Genomic DNA, 18,114 nt, shown 5'->3' with positions numbered 1-18,114 from the left:
TCTCACACATATCAAATGATAATATTAACCCCATAACATAATAATTTATAAACATTTGTGATGGCTTTTTAAAAAGTGTTGTTGAGCAAGTTAATATAATAGACAAAATTATAAAAAGATTATTTAATCTATTTAGGACAATCTTTTTTTTCAAGTTCTTTGATAGCCCTAGATTTTATATCACAAACTTCCTAACAGAACATATTGCAGACAGTTGCAGATAGGCATTCAATGAATTTTTGTTGGAGTGTTTGCAGTAGAGAATAGTGAAAACATATAGCTTGGTATAGTCTTGATGAGTTATTTAAAAATGACTCTTATCAATCAATATAGTAGGTTCTCTAAGGTTCTCTGTTAGGCAGACAGGATCAATATATTGCAGTTGTATCAATTTATATTTTAAATTAATTCAGATTGTCCTTCCTGATAATACTGCTAAATAAACAAAGCATAAAATAATAGGTTAATCTTTTCAAAAAGACAAAGTAAGTTTCAAAGCCACATCCAACAGATATTCTCTGGCCTTGGTCAGATGTGGTTGAAGTATCTTCTCTGGACTCCATAATCTGTCATCTAAGCCACATGGGGATACATAGGTTTTGAAACCTATTAGCCAGGGTGAACTTGCTAAGGTTATAGATAGACCACCTAAATTTATTTCTAATCCCAGACTAAGAATTAGGCCCCAATTCCTGACTTATACAAGCCCAAACTGAAAATACATTTCATCAAATATATTTTTATCTTTTAATAAGTTCCAGCATTGTCTGAGTAACACATAAATGGTTAAAATCATATTTAACTGCCTTTGTGCCTGTCTTTGAATTCACAGAGATATTTATAGGTGAAACTCTTTCTTCCATTTTGGATAAAAATTAAAACATTAAATAATTCAATCAGCTTGTTATACCAGTTATTTTCCTTATATCCCCCAAATATTAGCAGTTTGTTCCACAGGATTTAATCATGGTTCCATCCAGAAGCTTATTATTGTAGCAGTAATTTATGGCATTGAAATAAATTTGAAAACATACAGAACCTATGACCTAACAAAATGTAGTTGTTATGTGTGAATTAAAATATAAACTGAGAATTTGAAAATACTGAAATATACTAAATCTCACTGATTTGGGAGACTGCTGAGCTGGATTTGTGAAACATTTTCAATAGGAAAATATTAAATATCATTATAATACTTTCAAAGACCTTTTAACTTTTCATTTTTACTCTTACTGTGAACATTGCCACATTGTCTCTTGTATTATGATGGTTTGTGTAACTTTATTATCTATACTAAAAGTTTATATAAAATAGGAACTATAATTTTTATAATTCCTTGCTTTCTGCATGACATATAGGTAATATTTAATAAATACTCAAATATGGAGGAAATGTGTAAGGATTAAATAGCATCATAATGAAAAAAGGGTCTTGAGCTTAGTCTGGCCTCTGCTACTACCCCTATGCCAGTGGGAATCGGTGAATTTGGGAAATTAGTGGTCGAGAATTCAGCAGAAAAAATGGTGAAACTATTTGAAGGAGGAAAGTAAATAGTCAAAGTTATGAGCAAGGCAAAGTTGGTTTCTACATGCTCCTATGATCCTTTAGATCTCTTTCCTTCCTTTCCTCCAAAACTGGAAATTGTCATTGCTATACATACACACTGCTCCCTCTACATACTCCTCCTACATGCATGCATACACATATACACACACATTTATTGAAACAACCGATAATTGATATAATGTGTAGTTTTATCTAGATGATTGCCTTAGTATTCTATATTGCCTTGCTTGATTTGACTTGCCTATCTCAGTGAGTTTTCTCTTTGGGGTAACCTTAACCCAAATCCTACTGTAGTTAGTTGGATTCTATTTTCCTGTGCATTCTACTTTTATCATGCTGCATTTTTCTGCTTGGCATTCTTCGAGTTGCTATATCCCACCATACTTTCCCCCATCCACTTTCCCTGCCCCCCACCCCTCTGTTCACCACACAACTGTGAGGGATATATTGAGGGGTTTAACTCTGAGCCTTTCAGTTGATTTCACACTCTTCAGATTTCATTTCTGCAGGCTTGAGGTAAACAGCCTGTCATGGGCAAATCCAGCATTTTAGTAGCCAAAATGTTCTGAAATTCCCACTGCCTTGGTAATTCCTTAGAGTTAAAAACACTCTCAAAAAAGGCATTACATTTAAAAAGTCAAGTTCCTAATAAAAAATAAAATTAAAAACCCAGATAGCGACAATGCACATGTAGTACCATGATGAGAAGAGGTCACTGGATAAGACCTTTGCAATACATTATTAAGAGAAGATAAACTAGTGCTTTGGCTTTGCAAAGGCCAAAGCCAGATGCTGAAGGAATGGGACAGCTGGGTGGAATGTTGAGGAAGGGAACTTCTGGGGCATGGAGTTTTACCCATAATGGTCAATTCAAGGTGACAGACTACATGTAAAAGTAGTTTTCAGACATCTTAGGGGCTACAATGAGGACTCATACCTTTTGAGGTTGACAGGGCCTGAAAGTTAGTAAGTTAGTGGTAAATTGATATTGATAGAACAAGTCCTTTTGCTTTTTTCATGTCTTTTTTTTTTTTTTTTTTTGAGACAGAGTTTCACTCTTGTTGCCCAAGCTGGAGTGCAATGGTGTGATCTTGGTTCACCACAACCTCCACTTCCTGGGTTCAAATAATTCTCCTGTCTCAGTCTCCCGAGTAGCTGGGATTTCAGGAGCCTGTAACAATGCCTGGCTAATTTTGTATTTTTAGTAGAGACAGGGTTTCCTCCATGTTGGTCAGGCTGGTCTCAAACTCCCAACCTCAGTGGATCCACCCTCCTTGGCCTCCAAAAGTGCTGGGATTACAGGCGTGAACCACCACGGCCGACCTCATGTCTATGTTTAGGAGCATTGACTAGACCTAAAAGACTGTTGTTGGTATTTCTTCAACTATCTTAAATGGAAGCTATGCTTTTTTCCTCATCATCTTCTTTCTCTAGTCTTTTTCTGCTCTCTGCTGCTTCTCTCATTTTCCCTTCTACTCCTTCCTTTTCTATTTCCCCTCCTCCTTGACATTTCCCTTATTCTTAGCAGCCATCCCAGTCAACATCAGTGCTTCTAAAGTGCCTTTGAGAACTACTAATTTCTGCTATGGTTTGTTGAGACAATCCAGCTTATAAATACTTTTTTAAAAATGCATCAACACCCTCTTCATGTTAGCTTTATATTAAGGGCTGTTATGTTTGTACCTCTGTGGACGGACCTGGAAAACTAGAGAATTCCATTTTGACTGCGTAGACTTTAAGACAAAGTTGCTTCTTTTGGTTGAAACCCTTTTCTCACTCATCACCCATCTGTCTCTGTGCTTTTCTTTCAACTAGTTGTGCTGTTTGATAGAATTGGAAACACTGCAGCTTACATCTGTTTGAGCAGATGGAATGCATTTTGCATGAGTGTTAACGGATTCATGCATTACATAAAGAAAGCAATCTGTGTTAAAACATTGTGACATTGCAATGAAGCACTATCTGTTGTGTGCTGAAACCTGTTTGCTTGTGAAGGGTTTTGTTGCTCTTGCCCATACCCTCACCCACTGCCCCATGGTTAAGCCCAGACAAACCTTAAAGGAAAAAGGTATACAATCTATGACAGTGGGAGAAAATAGTAACTGAAAGAAAAATAATTCTGGATATATAAGTCATTTCAGTAGCTGAGTTCCCATTTATTTTTGTATTGTATTGTCATTCAGAGGGAAAAAAGAGAATGTCATTGTGGGGAAGCTTCTTACATGGAGAACTAAATACTCATCCTTCACTTGATCATGCTTTCCACATAGTTTGATAAATAATGCTGCTTGGAAGTGTTATCAGAGGGTTTGAAATAGTGTGGGCCCTAGTCTTACGGAGTTCCTATATAGTTTCCTCAGCCTGTGCAGGTATAGCCTGTGACTTTAAATTTAAAAGTTTTGTGATGTCACCCATTTGTAATAGCAAGCTTCAATGGCTTTGTACTTTTGTCCCCTGTAGATCTGACTTGCCACATAGCAGTATATTGAGGTCTTTCTTTAGTTGCCTACTAGTAGCTATTCATTTATTTCCCACAAATGTTATATGTATCCCATAGCCAAGAACATCGAACTTCATTGTCCATTTTGTACAATTCATCATTTGAGTGCTATCGTGTAATAGAGAGCAGCTCCATTTGCAAATGAAGTTACTACATATTTTGACCTATTTTTTCCCTACAGGAGTAATAACAAGGGTAATAAAACTCAGTCAAAGCTGCTGTATAAGCACACATAACTGCCTCAAATTACAGGACACGTTTGAAGCTACGAAGCCACTGAAACCACGAAGGCCCTCTTTCGACTCCTTTCACAGTTCTAATAAGCATGACCATGACTGTCCCAGATTTCTGGAAGAGGAAACACATTATTCTGTTGGATTATTCTGGTGATTCTGTAGCTTTTTAGCTACAAAAATCTGTTTCAGTACAAATCCTTTGACTACATGTAGCAAACATTTGAGTAATTTAGGTGGTATGCTGAGAAAAAAAAAAAATAGAAGTAAAGAACTTGGAGCCCTCACTATCATATGTCCCCGTACTTGACATAACTACAGAGGGTATCAACTGTAAGTATTTAGTGAAGATTTCAGAATAATAGCCACATGTTAGGGGAAGCATGGATGAACATTAGGTAATGTTACCTGACAAACTTGTGCCAATTCGGCAAGAGCCTTGGCATTTCAATTACTTTTGTGAGCTCATGCCCTCTGTCCTTGACTAGCTTCTTCATTGAGGCCTTCTGACTGAATAGAGTTGTTAAAAATTTGGATGACATCATAGTGCAACCCAAGGTCCATGAAAATACCATTTACTTATGGATATATAAGGGCCCTTGAGTTCCTGGAGTACTTAGCCACAGTACTTTCACAGTCTTTGTCAGGGAACTTGTGTATCATGGAGCACATTGGGATTTGAACTCCCTCTCACTCTTCTTCCATATTGTTTGGTATTATCTTTGTACACCCCACCAACACACACACACACACACACACACACACACATCTGCCTATGCATCTCCTTCCCTATTTAGAGCTCCATGTTGCAATTGACTTGGTCAGGTCATCAGATATTTGCTGAGTGCCTATGACGTGCCAGGTACTATGCTAGACCCTAAAGATAGAGAAGAAAGTTACCCTTAGAGAGCTGCCAATCTAGTAGGGGAGATAGATAGGTAAATAGATTCATTAGGCAAAACGGACTTAAGATGGCTCAGAAATACAAAGTGCCTACTGATCATGTAAGTTTCATTTATGTTGCTAAAACAACTTGAATGCAAATTTACCCTCGTGATATATGTGAAGATAGGACATTTCTCCATAGAGGTTTAAAAGTGACAGCAGTGTCATAAACAATATTTATAAAGTCTAATAATAATCTATTTGTTACTATTCTTTTAGGAAGAAGTGATCCTGTTCTTCCTCCTCACTTAACATGCAACGTTTGACTAGAAAGTTGTAGCAGTTTGATTATAGAAGTCTTTGTCTATCTTAAAGTGTCAAGGTTAAAATAGTATTTATTCAACTCCAGGATCCATCTGCTCGTAGCCAGAAATATCTACTCCTGCCTATTCTGAGTTTTCTCAAAAAGGAGAAAATCACACCTAAGAAGAATTTTCCGAATTTGATACACTTGGCTGTATCAAAACTTTGTGATAATGAGATGCTTACACAAGTATCGAATAAGAGACTCTCTTTAGTGTCCCTTGGCTTCTAAATGACTGTCCCTCGGTCTAATGTAATGAGTACAGTCTGTGACCTAGCAGTATATACTAAGCTTTGTGGGAGTTAATAAGTGTGAATCTTAACAATCTTGTCAATTACTAAATAGCACCTGCCAAACATCTAAACAACATTGCGTTTCTTAAACCTTCTGAAAACAAATCTAAAGTTGAAGTCTGTAAAATAACTTTGAGGATCTCAAAAACAGGCTACATCTCCGCTTTTGGCAATTGTTATTATAATAATAAGTAAATCCTCCTGATGGATAAGATGCGAGATGGAGAGTGATTGCTATGTTCTCTTATATGTCCCCAAACCTATCCTCCCACCATTACTACCTATCTGTGCTAGATCCACTCCAATCTCAGCCACACCTCCAAACCCTGAATATTCTGATCCCGTCTGTCCCTTTCGGCTTATTGAGCTTGTCGGCAGTGATGAAGACTAAGAAGAGAGAAACAAAATGAAAACTTTCAAATAACAACCAAATCACCATTACTTCCCATCTCAAGCACTGGTGAAGGAAAGGCCTTGCTTAGAGACATTGATAAGGACTTGTTTGCCTTTGAAAGTCCTTTCTAGTCACATGTCTTTGTTTTTCTGCATGAACCTGATGCTGACAAAACCCGTCTTGTTAGGCATCTTGTCTTGTCCCACCCCAGCACAGCACCAAGTGCTCCCAAATGCTGTTTACAGCTTCACTCTTGGTAGCCTCGAAGGGTCACTTAGTTTGTTTGCTACGAAAAAGCTGGCACCCAAAAAAATGACTAGAAGGACAAAATTCTATGAATGAAAAACAAGGTTACAGAATGGACATGATTGTAGTAAGTGCCTCATGACCTTCCACCACCACAAAACCAATTGAAAAGAAAAAAAGAATGCCCTGGGGGATTATGTGGTTTAGATTTGCCAAAAGAATGCAAAGCAAATAACGTTAAGGACTACGTAGGAACTGCTGAAGGGTCAGCAGACTTTCTACAACAGTTTGTTGAACTGCATGATTAAAAAAAAAATTAGCCTAATCAAGATTAGAAGGCCGTCAAGGACTGTCCTGTATTCTTTCCAGAGAAAAACATGGTAATTAACTGCTGCAGAATGATGGATTTTCCCAACACAGCTGTCACAACTGCTATTTTAAATCATTTGTTATGGTTTAAAATGTGTAATCCCCCAGAAATTGATCATTACTGCAATTCAGTGCTGGTTTTTCAGTGCCTTAACAACCCTGAGCTTTGAATCAGACCATTAACTAACAAAAGCCAGTCATAAAGTGCTAAACTACTAATGGCTCATTTCTCAGTGATGGCTTGTGTCTTCCATTAAACAAGATTTTATTTCAAAAAAAAATTTACACTGAAATTTCTGGCATGACAAAAACAGGTGCACTCATGCATTCTCTCCTTTTCATCTCTCTTCTCTCTATGGCAATTCCCCCTTTTTCGTTTTCTTCCTTCTCTAGTGTCTTTACCTTCCTGCTCAGCATTATCTCATAGCTTTGTTCATAATGTCCCACCCACTGGGCCCAACCTCTGCTTCTGAATCTCTTCAAATGCTATGCCATCTTCTGGGTCCATTTGATATTTTACCTATTCTGTGAAGTTTTGCCAGTTACTCTAGTCATCATTCCTTTAACTAGTAGTCATTAAAAGGGCCTTATGTACCTGCCATGATGCTATGCACTAGAGATACCAAGATAAAATAAATATATTACCAGACTTTAAGGACTTTTATGTTTCACCTGATTTTATTAATAGAGTGACTAAATCTTTGATACAGTGATGTGCTTGATAACTAGGCTTTCATGTTTTACAGTTTTTTTTTTCTGTCATTTTCTGTATTTAATAAATTTGCCCACATACCTTACTCAATACTGTCAATGTGGTCCTGATTTAAGAAGAGTGAGCTCCACCTAGGGCCATCACCTGTTCTCTGATCTACCCTTACCCTTCTCTCTCGTGTCTCCACACACTCCTATATCTATCTCCTAGATCTACTAACAGAAATCATAGTAAGTAACTGGAAGAACCACTTACCTCTATCCGAGCAGGCCCAAAGGCAGAGGACAGACCTATAAAACAAAAGTGGAAATCTTCAAATGCTGTATGCCCCAGAGGAAGTATGGGCTAGGGACTATGATAGACTGTTTGATCAGTTAGAAGTCAGCAAATCTAAGTCTCAAGTGGCCAAGGCACTGACAATTCATAACTCTTCTTTACAATCATTATTTGATTCTGGGTCCCCAGTGTAAAAATTGACCTTGCTTCATTACTTTTGAGATATAAATACAATTTGGGAAATTTGGTGTTTCATGAATGCTAGTGCAAGTCTTCTTGTAAACTAGAAATTTTTTATGACTCTTTATTTGCTTTTTTAGGTATGACAAGATTTTCCTGCATTGGTTTTTGTTAAAAGCAGGCACATATACCTTTTAACAATGTCCTATACGTGATCAGTATCTTAAATTCAGGCATATGCAACATTTTCTGTTGATAGGACTGATTTTAAAATGCTAATATTAATTTTAGAGCCATGAAGAGCAATAGCACCATAATAAACTATGTTTTTCCTGGGGGAAGCAGACTAAATAATGCTGCTTATTTGATTATCTAAGTTAATTAATTAAGAACACAAATCCTTGCCAAATTGAAATCAACACATTAAGGGTTATGTATTCTCTCCTGGATCGTTTGAAATTGTACTGTAAAAAGAATATATGTATGTTCATCTTAATTACTATATTTTGGAATGCAACCCCAGAAAATAGATTTAGCTGTGTCAGCATAAATTAATCAGGGAAGTTTTTTAGGACATTATTTAAGTCCTTCATATGGTGCAATATATTTATTCTCTAGAACTGTTTAAACATACTGTATTTGAGATCCAATAATTTATGTTAATGATGAGTCTTTGCATTTGGTTCTATTCTCTAGTTGTTTCAGGTGTGTACATCTTAAAAACTATAAATTTCTGCAATAAACTGTGAATAGAACAGTTTATCTTTCCAACTCTTCATCCTCCTCCCCTTTTTTAAACTTCCTTCACTTTTTGAAATTCCCTGCTCACTCACTGTTTCCCTGCTCTCAATTCCAGGAACCTGCTACTTTCATTATGGCTGAAGAACAACCCCTTCTGGAACTCCTCAGGCTCCAGCCCTTTCCTAACTCCACCTTCTCATTCCATCAGTACTTAACTGTTCATTGCCCTGTTGTAGTTACCTCATCTGATAGTCTAACTCATGCTAAAATGTTAATGACAAATCAATGTGTCCTCCTCTTAGCTAATACTGAGTTTCATTATCTTAATAACATGGAGGACAGGACTTAATGAATAATTGGTATACCTTGTAGTGGGTTATGGAGTACAGGGGAAGTATTTCGAATAGTTGACCTATTGCCCCCCAAATTGTAACATATTAGCTTTATCAATAACTAAACTTGAATACGTGGAATGAGTTTGACAACAAGACAAATAGTTTCCTTAAGTGAAGATAATAGACTTCTTAATTCCAAATGCCAATAGACTTGAATCTAGAGTCAGTAATGACTACAGAGGATTGTTGCTACCTATTGTCTTCTGTTCCTCAATTATGAAAGAGATTGTGAACTTATACAAAATATTTAAAAGGCAGTTTCTTTTACAATAGGAATGAGAGCTAAGACAAATTTTTTCTCCTAGCTCTATGATGTTTGAAAATTACTTAAAAAGAAAGAAATCCTATCATTTGTGACAAGATGGATGAACCTGAAGGACATTACGTTAAGTGAGATAAGCCAGACATAGAAAGACAAATAACAGGTGATCTCACTTATATCTGGATTCTAAAAAGTTGAACTCATAGAAGCAGAGAGTAGAATGGTGGTTACCAGAGGCTGGTGGCGGTTGGGGACAGGAGATTGGGGAGATATTGGTCAAAAGACACAAAATTGCTGTTAGATAGAAGAATAAATTCAAGAGATCTATCGCACATCCTAGTGATTGTAGTTAATAACAATATATTGCTATAAATATATTTACTAAAGGAGTAAATTTTAAGTGTTTTACCACAGAAAAATGATAAGCACGTGGCATAATGCTTATGTTAATTAGCTTGATTTAGTCATTCCACAATGCATTCTTATATCAAACCATCATTATAAACCATAAATATATGCAATTTTTATTTATCAATTAACAAATGTAAAGGTTATTTTATTTTATTTTATTTTTTATTGCATTTTAGGTTTTGGGGTACATGAAGAACATGCAAGATTATTTTATAGGTACACACATGGCAGTGTGATTTGCTACCTTCCTCCCCATCACCTATATCTGGCATTTCTCCCCATGCTATCTCTCCCCAACTCCCCACCCCCCGCTGTCCCTCCCCTATTTCCCCCCAACAGACCCCAGTGTGTAGTGCTCCCCTCCCCCTGTCCATGTGTTCTCATTGTTCAACACCCACCTATGAGTGAGAACATGTGGTGTTTGATTTTGTGTTCTTGTGTCAGTTTGCTGAGAATGATGGTTTCCAGGTTCATCCATATCCCTACAAAGGACACAAACTCATCATTTTTTATGGCTGTATAGTATTCCATGGTGTATATGTGCCACATTTTTCCTGTCCAGTCTATCATCGATAGGCATTTGGGTTGGTTCCAGGTCTTTGCTACTGTAAACTGTGCTGCAATGAACATTCGTGTGCATGTGTCCTTATAGTAGAACGATTTATAATCCTTTGGCTATATACCCAGTAATGGGATTGCTGAGTCAAGTGGAATTTCTATTTCTATGTACTCAAACTCTAGTTAATGAAGCATTATTAATCTAGTGGAGCTAGTGACTCCATAAGATACTCCAGATATTACTGGTAGGAAAAACAGCCTGAAAAATCCACATTTATACTTTAATACTGTCCTTGTGAATTTCCTGAATAATATTCACTGAGTTGAAGGCAATTGTGAGATTATTTGACACTCAATCTAGAATCGAAAACTAAATTCCTTTCTTAGTGTTCTTTTGTGTGTTTAAAACAAATGATGTTTTAACGTAATTTTCCATAAAACTCACATTGTAATTGTAAAAGGGCACATCCTAAAAACTGGATTTATAGGTCCTAGTTCAGCACCTCATTTGGGGAGACAATCTGTTTATGACAAGACCTTCAGCTAAGATTGCAAAACAGCTTCTGTATAATCAATGAACCACAAGATGGCACCACTGAACAATTAGTTTATCTCAAGATGACTTGTAGGTTCTCTAGATAGGTGCCCAAGAATCGTGTTAACCTCTTCAAAACCAACATCAGTCACTTCTAGTGAATAGAATATGAAAAGGAATAATAGCAACTTTATAGTGGAGAAACCTGACAGGTATTACCTTAACCAAGTGATCAAGTTTAATATCACCATTGATCAGCATGGAGATACCATGTACCCCTGAAATGATGTGATAAAAAGGGTATTTCGCTTCTATAATATTCTTCCCAAAAATTCATAACCTCAATCTAATCATAAGGAAACATCAGCCAAACCCAAGTTGAGGGATATTCTACAAAATATTTGACGAACACTCTTTAAAGTGTCACAGTTATGAAAAACAGGAAAGACTGAGGACTTGTCACAGATTGGAGAAGTCTAAGGAGACATGATAGCTAAATGGAATGTATGATTCAGATTTCGTCCTAGAAAGAGGACATTAGTGAGAAAACTGGGAAGTCAGAAAATATTTTATAATTCAGTTAAGAGTATTTTACCAATATTAATTTCTTCATTTTGACCATGTACCATGGCCATGTAAGATGTTAACATTAGAAGAAACTGGGGAATGAATATGCAGGAACCCTCTGTGCTATCTTGAAACTACTCTACAAGTCTAAAATTACTTCAAAATAAAATTTTCGAAGAGTCAAGATACAGGGGGATCTCTGTGAAATGCTACCTTAACAGCAGCAAATTTCTATGATCTATTGTCTGTATATGCCAGACTTCTATGGAAGCTTGTATAATGGTTTGGCATATTAACTCAATACATGGTTCCAAGTCCTGGAGTTTTTTTTTATTCCTCTGTAGGTTCAGTGAGCACATTTTTCAAACTCAATATTAGGGTACATTGTCTGACAAAATTAGCGCAATTTTCAAGTGCGAATCAATCACAGATGATGAAAGTATAACCGAGTTGATTTTTTTTTTCAGTTCTATGGCCATGGTTAGAATCTTTTAATGACATTCAGGTATCTCACTAATGTGCCATAAGTATGATGCCTATAGATTTTAGACTTTAAAAATTTTGTGTTTTACTGATGGTCAGTTAAATCAGATAATGTATGGCTATATTTTTGATAACCTGCTAAATATTTTGCACAAAATAGTACTTGGCTCATAAATAATCTCTTAGAATCAAGGAAAGAAACATTGTAACTTTCTAAAGGGATGTATGGGAATCAGTTTCCAATATGTTGTATTTGTACATAGAGGTGTGGGAAAAAATGTACTAGGAAGTGTTTGTGTGAATGATTATGAAAACAATGCTTTCTAAGTTACTAGGACTTAATAAATCAAAATATTAATATATAATTTTTTCCAGAGATGTAAATACGTCTGAAGAGTATCCAACATACTCAATAATTTTTATAAACTCAGTTAAAGTTCAGTTGTAAGTATAATCCTGCAAAAGAGAACAGTTTAAAACTGTTTTATTATAACTGTCCAGCAAAAGTAATCTGACTCCATCCAAACAGGCTGACAGAAGATAACACAAGCTCATGTTCTTTTGAAAAATTTAAAAGAGGCTAAAAAGGTTGCAAAAATAATGATTGCTGTCTGATAAGAGAGAAGATTGTTCCTAGAACCTGATAGTATTACTTCATGGATTGATTCTTAGAAACTCTGCCTCATTTCCACTTCTCAAGTAAACCTGATTTTGCCTTTGCATTTGTTTCCCAAGTCTTTAAGTTAAACAGACAGGTCTTGGTGTTGGATTCCTATTTTTCCCTGATCAATCAATAACCTGTAACTTTTTCCTTTCCTTTAAAAACTCTAGTCTTCAGTGGTTGGCATGCTCCACCCTAAATTTCTCACCCGATTCTGGACATTTCCTTGTACCTTGATTACTAGTCTCTGAACCCTTTCCCAAGTTAAACACATTACCTTGCTCAGTTTTCATCTTTTTTGCCTTAGGTACTAGTTTCTTAGGTCTGCTGTAAAATTGCAACAACTGGATGTCTTAAAACAAATGAAATGTATTCCCTCAAAATTTTAGACATAAGAATTCTGAAACTGAGGTGTCTGCTGGGCCATTCTCTCTATGTGAAGTTTCTAGGGTGGAACTGTTCCTTGCCTCTTCTTGGATTCTGGTATTATCAACAATCCTTGGCTTGTAGTTGTATCACTGCAATTTATTCTTATCTTTTACATGGCTATCACCCCTTTGTGTATCTTTGCGTCTCTGTGTTCAAATCTCCCTTCCTCTCCTCTTATAAAGAAACTGGACATTGACCAAACAAATCCATTAGGACCTCATTTTAGCTTGATTGCATCTGCAAAGACCCTGTTTCCAAATAAGGTCACATTTTGAGGTTTCAGGTGAATCTCAATTTTTGGGGGGGACGCTGTTCAACACAGTACAGCCCCCAAATCAAAGTTTCTGCTGCGAACCATCAGATAAGACATTCTGTTGATTACACATAGTAATGCTATACTGATTTTTTTTCTATGAGTACAATTTGGAATATACTAGAAGGTACCAGCCACAAAATAGGAAATCTGATTCCAAACCTATATGTTTGCCTTTAAAAATTACAAATCTGTAGCTTATACTTGCATTTAGGATAAGACTAAGCTCTTATAACTCATCATCTTTTCAATAAGAGAGAATTTTCTAGAAATTATTCGTTTTAAAATATTTTTGGTTCATATGATTCAGGACATATTAATCAGTTTGGAAGCTGTTGAATTAATTATGAATCACTCTTACTAGTTATCATTATGGAGATAATGTATGGCTAATATTTTTGCTAACATACTAAATATTTTATGTGTAAAGAAGAATCCAGTGGAAAGAGGTCTGCATAGTACTACATAATCAATTGAAAAAATGTTTAGTAGAACAACTCCTTTTGCCATCTTCAATAGAAAATTTTCACTTTTAATCTGAATGCTTTGGTGCCATGCAAACCTAGATTAAAAACACTAAGTAAGCAATAACTTTAAATAGGCAATTATGTCCACTAGTTACTACAGACATAAAAAAGCAAACTGTTCCATAACACTACTTGAGTGTTTTGAGTGGAATGGTGATTTCTTTAAAATGTTGATAATTTAATATTTTTGTTTTCTATATAATGCCATATATTTCATCTGTATATATTTTTATATTTCATAACATATAACGTATTCAACTTTAATTTTAATATTTTCTAGTTTGACTGCTTCTTGATAGCTGAATTACCTAGACAGCATTTGATGTTTATCACTATCCTGTATTTCAGGGACTTCATGAGAAGACTGGTGCATTTACAGCTGTTAAAGTGATGAATGCTCGTAAGGTAGTATTATAACTTCCCTGTATTCTCTTCCCTTAGCAGACTGTGTTCTTGGGATAAACAGCTCAGAAAATATTGTATTTGTTTTAAAATCGTTATATTATATAATAATTATATTACTTTGGATTTATTATAGTCATTTTTTAATATTATTTGTATTAATTAGTGTATTATATCAATTGCTTTATTATATATCCACATAAAACAATGCTTCATTCACAGCAGATGTTCCACATATTTTGGTATTCTATAACAGTAAGGAAGATATCTGTATTCCTCTCTGTTTCTAGTTGATTATTTGTTTCCAGGGATAGCAAAAAAGAGATTGCCTCCAATGTTGGGTTAATCCCTCTGTATTCCATCATATTGTTTTCTCTCTCCAATGATTTCCTCTGAGAATTGAGGCCATTCAATTCTCAATGACAGGTAGAAGGAAGAAACCTATCAGAGATGCACATTTTTCATGTATTTTCTGACAAATGAGCAAAAGAGACAGTTTAATTGGCACCATTCCTGATAACATTCATAAAGTTGTGTCACGGTTCATAACATATTATCATAGAATTTGCTAGCACTGCTTTCTGTTCTTTTTCTTTAACATGAATATCACACTTTCTCAAGATGATATTAGTATGAACATAGCAAAGGTCAAAAAAATTTTACTTCACTATACGCTAAAGGGAAATTTATGATTGAAAGGCTATACACAGTCACTGAACTATTATCAATGCCACGAACTGTTCTTTTTCCAATTTGTGCAGGAAGTGAATTGCTGAAGCTATTTAAAGAGTTGTGTACTTTCATGGCACATATATACCTATGTAACAAACCTGCACATTCTGCATATGTACACCAGAACTTAAAGTATAATTAAAAAAAAGAAAAGATAGGTGATTTAAAAAAAAAGTTGTCTGGTTTTTGTTTTGCCAGTAAATATCAAATGTTGCAAACCACTGTGAATTTCAAGGGATTTTGAGATTTTGTAGATTCATTTTGCCCTACAATCCATGGCTTCCAAATAATCAAACTTCTACTTTTTGAGTGAGACTCTCTAAAATATTTATTTTCTTGTTTTAATAAACCTTGACATATATTTAACCTACATTTCAAATACTCTGACTTTTAAAATATTTAAAAATCATGTTCAATCCATGAGTGTTTAGTGTCAATTAACTGGTTTTGCAAGGAGGAAAAAGCCTTTACTGATATAAAATTGTAATTTTCCAATTATTACAGCAATTAAATCTACTATCATGAATTTGTTGCCAAATTTCTGTATATCATAAAAATTTGATTTTTTAAATTGAAACTATTAGTGAAAATTGAAAGAGGAACAATGTTATCTTACTCTTCCATTTAGTGCTAAAGGAGCTTAAAGTAGTTAAGCATAAATCATTTTTAGAGTGTACCAGTATGTCTAATAACATTTCATTCTTGGTTACAGACCCCTTTACCTGAAATAGGAAGGCGAGTGAGAGTGAATAAATATCAGAAATCTGTTGGGTGGAGATACAGCGTGAGTACTAAAAGTTCTCATTAATATCCAAGTAGTCTTTCCTTTCATTTTCAGCTTTTAACTTATCCCTTTGCATTGTGTCATTATCTCTAGAAGACTGCTACTAAAGTGTTCTTTCCTGAAAATGATAACATATTTGTATCTTTTAATATATTCACAATGATTCAATCATCTTATATGAGCACTAGCTTATATCAGAGAGTAGGACATTAGGAGAAAAGGTCCCTTGAGTAGGAATGTATTGACTGTAGGTGAGGAATAAATTTACAGAGCATAGAGCCCTCTGACTGAATAGCAACAAAACTGGAGGTAATGAGACCTGCAACAAATTTTGTCTAAAATTGGCCTTAGCAAGGTCCTTTTCACACATTTATCATGACATTCAATTCCTCACCTACAATGAAAACATCCCTACTCAAGGGATCTTTTCTCCTATGATCTACTCTCTGATATATGCTACTGCTCATATATGATTATTGAATCGCTTTTTCTCCATTATGATTCTAACAACCATTACCATTGTGTTTGAACCAAATGAGGAATATCCCCACTTTTTTTGTAAGAGCAATAGCATGCAGAAAACAAATCGACCACTCAGCTCAAAGTCTTCAGACATCTGGTACCATACTTGAACACATGAAGTAATATGAACATGTTTTCTATGTGCAGCGTTTTGACTTCCCTTCAAAGCAATTTTTCCGACACTAACAATTCTCTGGATCAAGAATAAAACAAGCAAAGATAATTCCTCTTTTTCAGTATCTTTTGGTGATCTATAAAATATTGTATGGGCCCAAAAGTTGAATTTCTGTTCTTATCAATATATTGAATTGATATATTTTTTTCCTACTTTTCTATCCTGCAGTCAGTTCTACATGGGATTCAAATATTTCTAGCATTTTGTGACTTAGTAAATATGTTCTCAGGCACATTAAAAATAACCCTTTCGATTAACGCAATCACATTCAGGAACTTTCTAGTTATATTAGAAAGATATTGGTAAACAGCCTCATGACTCATATATTAAGTACTAGGCTCCTGTTGTGTTCATAATGCATGTTAGGAGACTAAGCATATCCAAAGGACCAGCTAAAACAAATAGTACCATGCTTTTGTAGCTTAGGAAGCCACGAAAGGTAAGGTATGAAAAATATAACTATTTCATTAATTCTGTTTTAATCACACATTTGTGCTAATAAAACTTCTTTAAAGATCTATCCCAAGCCCTCTCTGGCACTCTTGCCTTAGAGAAAAGGATTTTAATTCCAGAATTGGGTGAAATTACAAAGGAAGTTCTGGCATCCTTGAGCTGCCTCTTCTTGACAAAACGCAGGGTATTCAGGCCAGTCTGCGATCAACTGGCCCTAAGCCAGGAAATGTGGTAGCATCCTATTACTGGAAGATGTGTGAGAGTTTTAAGTTACTCACTTGGCCTGATGGATATAATGTACTTATGTGTTTCTCACAAGCTCAGCTTCCTGTTAATTCAGAGTGACAAACACACTAATGCTTTCCAAACATATCTGATCTTCATTTATTTGTTTTGGGGGAGTTTACCTTTATGTGAGAAACCCACTCTTAAAAGGTTTTTCTAGTCAGGGACTTTGAAATCTCTGATTATATATTTTAGTAAGAAAAAATAACGGGAGTTAATCATCCAGTTAGCATCTCTAAATCATCTTGAATCCTTTGGGATAAAAATTATGTGACTTGCACACACATCTCTTAGATGCCAGGGGTTTATGGTAATAGCAATAATATGGAAATCTAGAAACATGAGTTGAAATCCCAAGTCTACAACTAAATAGCCAAAAAGCACTTGGGAAAGTGGTCTTACCTCTCTATTCCTCAGGCTCCTCGTAGAAAAAGAGACATCACAAATGCAACTACATAGCTGCCCAAAGCCCAGGCATCTCTTGTTCTTGCTGGGACACATAAACTTTCTAACCCAAAAAGAAAAGGAATCTCTTTTAACATCAAGCTACCAAGCCAGTGAAAGGATTCAGTCTTGCCCCTGCTTCTCTTTGACTTATTCTTTGTATTCTTAACCTCCTAACATCCTCTCATTCCTATTTATTGCACTACTTATGAATTCATATTTCTCTCAGCAGAACCTTGGCAACTGAATCGAAACTGAGAGTGCCCACGTACATATAGAATAGCTAGTCCTTGTGGTTTGCTAGTCCTATGTGGTGCCAGATATTGTTACCATTTCAAAGGAGGGCCCCATCTCAGGGGAAGCAGAAAGTTTAAGGATCTTACATGACAAGAATGAAAGCCACTGGATTTTTACCTT

General features: G+C 35.5%; 1 protein-coding gene across 3 annotated transcripts in view; it reads left to right on the top strand.

Moving 5' to 3' along the window:
- NRK (Nik related kinase) overlaps positions 1-18,114 on the top strand; it is a 138,223-nt gene that overhangs the window by 45,028 nt on the left and 75,081 nt on the right. For all 3 annotated transcript variants that reach the window (XM_012451660.3, XM_012451659.3, XM_064362032.1), the window contains exons 3-4: positions 14,249-14,305; positions 15,747-15,818. In XM_012451660.3, coding sequence (XP_012307083.2) covers positions 14,249-14,305; positions 15,747-15,818 — 129 coding nt within the window. The remainder of the gene's footprint in view (positions 1-14,248; positions 14,306-15,746; positions 15,819-18,114) is intronic.

The sequence above is a fragment of the Aotus nancymaae genome, unplaced genomic scaffold (genome assembly GCF_030222135.1).
Source record: "Aotus nancymaae isolate 86718 unplaced genomic scaffold, 86718_ANA_hifiasm-v0.15.2.pri h1tg000004l, whole genome shotgun sequence".
NCBI lineage: Eukaryota > Metazoa > Chordata > Mammalia > Primates > Aotidae > Aotus > Aotus nancymaae.
This window is presented reverse-complemented; position numbering and strand designations above follow the sequence as displayed.